General features: G+C 37.2%; 1 protein-coding gene across 1 annotated transcript; it reads right to left on the minus strand.

Annotated features, from left to right (window-relative positions):
* Positions 1 to 4,769: 4,769 nt before the first annotated feature.
* Positions 4,770 to 7,025, minus strand: LOC129244315 (poly(A) polymerase type 3-like). The gene is made up of 6 exons (XM_054881932.1): positions 6,991 to 7,025; positions 6,135 to 6,913; positions 5,858 to 6,054; positions 5,565 to 5,779; positions 5,127 to 5,484; positions 4,770 to 5,012 (listed from the first exon to the last, which is right to left on the minus strand). The coding sequence occupies exons 1-6, from the start codon at positions 7,023 to 7,025 to the stop codon at positions 4,770 to 4,772; spliced, it is 1,827 nt and encodes a 608-aa protein (XP_054737907.1).
* Positions 7,026 to 7,255: the final 230 nt, after the last annotated feature.

Here is a 7,255-nt window from a genome sequence, read left to right on the forward strand (position 1 = left end):
GCCACATCCTTGATACTGGATAAATTATCTTTCCAACAACACCAAATATTATACAATACCTATATTTGGGACCAACAAATTTTTGCATTTTGCCCGCTCAGATCGAGCTGCGCGTCGCGGCGAAGCAAGTGCAACGTCGATTTGTCTAAGTAAGCGTACGGTAAACATGCGCGCATATGTATGTAAATATAACCAAACATTTTGGCGTTTTCCAAATCGTATATATACAGGGTGGGCCAAATAAGACCTACTAATGTCCATACTAAGGTCCATAGTTTGCCTAGCAGTATGCGCAGTTGCTCCATCTTATTGAAACCACAAATTAATATACTGCTCCGCCATTGGCCGCAAAAAGTTTTCAATCAATGTTCTGTTAGAAGCTCTTGAAGCGTTTCACCCTATTTTCGAAGAAATATGGACCGATAACTCTAGTGGCCATAACACCGCACCAAACAGTACATGTAGATGGGGGCAACTGATGTTGGTGTGTTGCCCTTGGATTTTCAGAGCCCCACAATCTACAGTTTTGTTTGTTGACATAACCATTTAAATGGAAATGCGCTTCATCCGAGATCAAAACATTATTTAAAAAATCAATTTGTGTGGCTAATTGTGTAAGAATAGAAAAACTCGATCATTTTAATGCGTTGTGTTGTTCTGTAGGGTTCCATAATAAATTTCCAACAATTCAATTATAGCCTACAAAAAGAGAAAAATAAATATGTCAAAAAATAAAAGAGTTATTTGTGCTTAACATTAGTAGGCCCACCCTGTACAATAAGCAACAGGCATTTTGGAAAATACCCTTTGTTTCTCAGCATATGGAATTAGATAAGAATATTTCTTACACAAACATTAGGCTATCATTGAAATATTATTTGAAATAACATCCGAAGGTCATTCTTATATAAAAGTTAAACAAAAGACACGCGCATACTTGATTTATATGAATACACTCGTACATACATACGTAAACGGAGCCAACAACACCGAGTTCTTAGTATGTATTTGTATGCTTCTGCGCACACTTGACACACAGCAGCTAAGCAACGACCATTCGCTCCGACAATAGTTTTCTCGCCCATAACTCTACACATAAAGCACAGCTGTGAACACATACATACATACTTCCATTTGTATTTGCATAGGCACCCAAACACATTCGCCACATACCATGATTCACCAAATTCGTGTGCAGGTAGTTGTGGCGCACTCATTTTATGAATGATCGTACTTTCGTTTGCGAAATATGCACTTGCGTTTATGCAAAAACCGCATTTATAATAGGTTGTTTACGTAAAACGGTTACAATGTTGTCAATTGTTATTTCTTTAAGAGAAAGAAAGTTCGAGAGACACCTGCGGAAGAGACTACAATTCAGCATGGCAGGACCATTGTTAAGAAAAGTAGGTGTGACACTTTTAACTACTCTCGAGCGATAACCCTGAAATAAATGGGGAATTTAGTCTCCAAGCAGACTTTTGTGAAGAGGAATTCATGAAAATAAATTGTATGGGCGTGGCATGGGCAGAAAAAAACCGTTACTGTCGAAAAAATATATTAAGGCACGTTTGTCTTTCGCAAATTCCCATAGAAATATGTAAAATTATATTATATATAATATATATTATAATTAAAAAATACTTTTCACGAATGAAACTAAAACAGATTGGAGAAATCTGATTGGTCCATATGGTAAGGCTCGTAAGGCTTGTTCAACGTGACAACGTCAATCCCCGATATACAACAACGACCTTAACTCAAAGGTAACTTCAATCTGGGGATTTCCTGCAATATACAAGTACAATAGGCACCTTCGATTCACCACTTCTCTGCTCGCTATCTCTGGGCTCTGCCCACTTGACGAAAAATTTGCATGTGAAAACAACAACAAAGTATTACAGACTCTTCAGCTTCGCCGCTACTAACGAATCATGCCATTGCGTCTGCGCTTATGAAAGAATTTTTTTCTTGCAGTTACAGGGCTTATAACTTGTATGTATGTTTGGACAGGAAGAGTACACACGTACATATGTATGGCCTGTGCGTCGATTACTCTTTAATAATTAATTAATTTGAATCTGTATGTGAGCAAAGCCATTGTTGCTCATCTCTATAACTCGACACAATAATTTGCCTATCGTCTTCCTTTCATACTTCTTACTTTCCAAAAAAGAGACCGACTATTTGAGGGGAAACGAAATAGTTTTTATTTGAAATTGTGAGTTTATGCACTCAGTAAGTGATATAAAATGGATTATGCCCTCCCTAACTTGTCCAGGAACGATTTTTAGCCAAATAGGAATGGATGATGATACCTATAGAATACGGGACAATTCCGAACTAAACGAACGTCAGAACGAGACAGCTGTGCGTTTTGTTAAAGCGCAGGACATAGGTAAGGTGGTTAAGTCATGTTACTCGTATGCCTGCTGACTGTGCCGTGAAGAGAGCCATGACAAGAAAGCTAATGAGCGTAAAGGGCAAAGACAGACCGAGGAACCGATGAAACTTGTGCAGGAGTTTACTTCAGAGGCGTTTCAAATACTCAACATTCAAACAGAATTTTGTTTCTTTTTTTCAAGAACTTGAGTTTTTGAACCACTTTTCCTACTTGACCTGACAGAAAAGTAGGTAAGCAGAAGAGTACTCGCCACTTTCAAATCTCGCTTTTGTAGATAGTTAAGAATGTCGAAGCTGCACTCAATCACATGGACAGCACAGCTTCAATCTATACTGAGTTCCGGCATATCGTGATGATGCTTTGAAAAATCAAGAATGGGGCAGAATTTAAGGAATCGAATCACGCAAATTTTATTATTTGTTTAGCAAAAGGCTTTTAAAAAAACAATGCAGGTATTAAGCTAGAAGCTCTCAGAAACATACTGATTTTATTATTATAGTTAACTTTACGCTCAATCAAAGCTAACAAATGTGTACCTATTTGCTTAGTTGGTATATTTTCCAATCAAACATTAAAATGTTTACTTAACATATTCTTTAATAATAGAACTGCTTATTTAACGGGTTCGGGAAATATTGGGAAAGTACGGAATTAGGTTAGTTTAGATTAGCCTGGTTGACAACAAGACACGCATAGACCTTTTGGTCCCTAGCGATACCAGATGGAGACCGACCTCTATGAATACCGAAAGTAGACATCATGTAGGATGTCATGGCGAATCTAAGCAGCGCTGGAAGATCCGCTTTTGAGACGTTCTCCAGACCCTCAAACAATGGGGCTCCCGGGCATTTTAAAGGCGTTTTAAATAATGCCGGACAAACGCACAGAAGGTGTTCTAAAGTTTCTTCAACATCCTCTCTGTATTTCCTGCATTTGTCCGTGTTAGTAATCCCTATCTCGTACGCATGTGCAGCCAATATATTATGTCCTGTTAGCATATCTATGATAGTTCTGCAGTCATTTCGTTCCCCATAATACCTTTGTGACCAGGTACCCAGTAGATATGCAGCCTACTGTTTGCGGCTAGCCTTTCTATGGCCTCCCTGCTCGGTCGAACACTTTGGATTTAATACAATATGAGCTTATTGCTTTTATTGCTGATTGACTGTCCACTTATATATTAATTGTTAAGTTCTTTTTTTCTAGTGTTGGCTAGCTCCGCCACTTTCCCCACAGCAAAAACTTCCGCTTGGAGAATACGGCTGTGGTCTGGCAGCTTGATACCTTATCCCTAGTTTTGAGCAGTAAATACCCGCTCCCACTCCGTCTAAAATTAAAAAAAAAAAATCGGAATTGATCTCATATTTTTACTAATTTCCTGTTGTCTGACTTATTTGACTCATGAAATCCGCAAACTTATCATTTTCTTTTACTTGTCTATTTGTACATACGCGAGATACATGCGTATAAGCCTCGCTAAGTCTCCCATTTTCACCCGAAGGGAAGAATGCTAGAGCAACTACCAAACTAACCCTCTGGATGTCGAAAATCTTTCAATGTTTGAGTTATGAAAGATTTATAACACAAACTCCCAATTTATTGGCATACATATGTACTTACAATTAGAGAATACTCCTTTTCAATAAAAATCAATCTCAGTTTTGTTTCACTAAAATTTGTTTATTTGTCATTTCTAAATAAAAATTGTACAGCTAAAGTCAAGTGGAGTTATAGAAATCAAATTGATTTTCTCATATGGATGGATGTGCAAAGTGTATAGAAATGTATATGAAACTATTTTCATACGGATGACCACACATGTGGAATTATGGTTGAATGATGAATACTTAAATTTAATATTAATATTTAAATTGACTTTAGAACCAACAATTTGATAAACGACAGATAGAACTGTCTAAATCGTATTAATTGTTTTGTGTAAATTCTAGTACATAATATGTAGATATATGTATATATATATATATATATATTTTTTTAATTTTTTTGTGTTTTTTTTTGTTTTCGTTTTATTTTATTTTATTTTATTTTTTTTTTCTAATATCACTTAATAATAATTATATCACTAAGTTAAAAAGCAGTTTGTAAATAACTGTTGTATACATAAGAATCTAAGACTTTTAATAAATCACAATAAAATACACTAAAAACATGAATACAGTTTAATACAGTGATAAAAAATATTTTAGCGAAATAATACATAAGTCTGCAGCCAAGTTGTTGGTGAGGTGTCGACTAAATATGAAAAATGTATCATTTCGCGCTCTCTCCAAAGATATGAGATTTTTCCGTTCTCACAACATAACCAATTTCCCAAAATATGGGATCTCTCAGTTAGAACTCTGCTTTAATCTTCCGAACTCGTCGATTCACTCAAGCGCACCCTTTTAGACGCAGGCTCTTTCTGTGTTGACAAATCCGTCAACAATCGTTTACAATTGGCTGAAATGGAGTTATTGAAACTACTTTCTTGTTCCATGGACCTGCGTTCACGTTTCAACAAATCCGTATCCAAATACTGCGAAAGCGATTTACGCTTCACGTATTCCGCATCGATATTCATACCATCTCTGAGCATTTGTATTTTTATCTAAAATTAGAGAGAAACAAATTTAATAAATAAATAAATTTTTTAGATTGAAACTAATTCAATAAGCAAAATAATTTCAATTTTAAATCATGTAAAAAAATCATCTCTACTCACCGCATGCATTATAACACTTTCGACGAAATATTTAATTGTTTGTGTAAGGTCCACATTCAAGTTCTCTGTACGTTCGAATTCTAAGCCGATGAACCACATCGAACAGAATGGCGCTGTACAAACTGATGGATTGCCGTTGGGCTGTGTTTTATCCTCCTCACTTCCGCTGTTATTTTGTGTGACGGCAGCGCCTTTCTTATAATCAAAACATGTAGGATTTGCATGCGCCAATGCAATATGCTGAGTGCGCTCTAGATTACATACCAATAGACGAATCCTTGATTCGACTAAGCCACACCACTCCAACTGATCATCACTGGTTTGCGATGTAACCAAAACCGCTATAAAGTGGCGGTATCTAAAAAGGAATACAGAGAAAAGTAATGTCATTTATAAGTGAAAATAATACTTAGTTAAATATAATATAAATATTCGTACTTGTAAAAGAAGCTAGGCGCTTCGAAGAGTCGATCCCATGAAGCGCGACCATTCATAATCTCTTCTACGATAATCTTTCCTCTGCTGAACTCATTCAGCAAAACTTTTTTTGTTGATTCCGACACATTAAAGGTCGAGTTCTGCTGCGGATATGCCGGCGTTATAATGGGCATTAGATGGTACCTATCCGCACCGTTAACACGTGGATCCCAAACCTTAGAGAAATAAGTAATTAGTAATTGCTTAGCGATATGCAATTGTTTGCGGTTTGCGCTTTGCGCGCATTTACTTACCGGAAATCGCAAATCAACATCGACAGGTCGTTTAAGCAGTACGGGTTTTGGCCACTTCCAGAGAGACAGGATCAAAAAAAATTTGTGTATGAGAGTAGAAGGTGTTGCATTTGGATACAATTGGCAAGTGCGCGCCACTAACATCGCCCACGTCACACCACCAAAGTAGCCCAAAGAATTGGAGTAAACTCCGTGTTCTGCAATTTCAGAAACAAACGAAACATTATAATATTGTAATTATGTAACGTCTCAGACATTTTTAAACTTTTATACTTACTTTTCGCCCACAATTTGATGGAGCGCAACGTTAATCGGAAATTCTCCACATTCGGCACTAGCGCCAATATTTCGTCTGTCACACGACAACCATTCAAACTGCGTACCGAAAATTGATCCAAATTCTTAAGTAGATAATCATCGCTTAGATCAAGATCATCGGGTATCTCTTTTAGTGATAGACGCGCAAATACCAAATCAATTTCAATTCCATCAAATTTCATTTTTATGACTGGCACAAAGGCTTCTTCCACTGAACGACATTCGGTCACTTCGGATTGGTTTTTTAGTAACTCAAAAAAGGACGTAAAAAATTCAGTGCGTTCTATGTTGCGTGGTGCGACAAAGAGTGCGTCAATATCAGCGCCCTTATGATGTACACCCAAACGATATGAACCGAAAGTGTAAACTTTCGCACCGAGCTTTTCGGCAACTGCCTCGGGCACATTCTTTGCCATTGATGCCACTTTAACCCATTGTTTGGCAAGCGTATTAAGTTTAGCCAAAATCTGCACACGACGATTAAGCTCATTTTGATTCTCAAACACCTTAAATGGCTGTAATGCTTTGCGTAATGCCTCTGTTCTTTGCAGTTCTTCAATAGTAGGCTCATCCCAGCTGATGGCGGTGGTCAAGCCTATCTGTTTGGCGCGCTGCTGCTGCTCCGGATGCGATGCACTATTTCCGTTTTTGAAATTATAATCTGCAAAGCGCAGCCAATCCTTTGCTGAGTTGGCAACGCCATTCTGTGAATGCGAACTTGAGTTCGAGAAGAAAGCGCTGGAAAAAAGAAGCGAGTTTAGTTAACAGTTCAAACTAAGGTAGCTTTATGGTATTTGTAAAAAGTATGTATTTACCTTCTATCTGCCAATGGTTTTCTGCAAGAAATCATTCTTATTTAGTTATGTAATTTTTAAACAAATTTTAATTTTATTTTGAAACAAATTTTTTGAGCACACTGAAACACTGTGAAATGTTGCACTTGCTAGCCAACAGCGTTATGACTCTAAAAGGTGTGTAAGATCAGCTTTTATGCACTGCAGAAAGGCTTAATTTGCACCACATGTGGAATTTCCACCTACCTGTTGTTGCGGGTGCACAATTAATAGCCACGGTACCTTT

This window comes from Anastrepha obliqua, chromosome 4 (genome assembly GCF_027943255.1).
Source record: "Anastrepha obliqua isolate idAnaObli1 chromosome 4, idAnaObli1_1.0, whole genome shotgun sequence".
Lineage (NCBI taxonomy): Eukaryota > Metazoa > Arthropoda > Insecta > Diptera > Tephritidae > Anastrepha > Anastrepha obliqua.

Coding starts and splice junctions, on each gene's coding strand:
- LOC129244315 (XM_054881932.1), bottom strand. CDS start 7,025: ATGATTTCTTGCAGAAAACCATTGGCAGATAGAAG. Junction 5,485..5,564: donor GCGCCTAGCTTCTTTTACAA/GTACGAATATTT, acceptor ATTCCTTTTTAG/ATACCGCCACTTTATAGCGG. Junction 5,013..5,126: donor AAAGTGTTATAATGCATGCG/GTGAGTAGAGAT, acceptor CTCTAATTTTAG/ATAAAAATACAAATGCTCAG.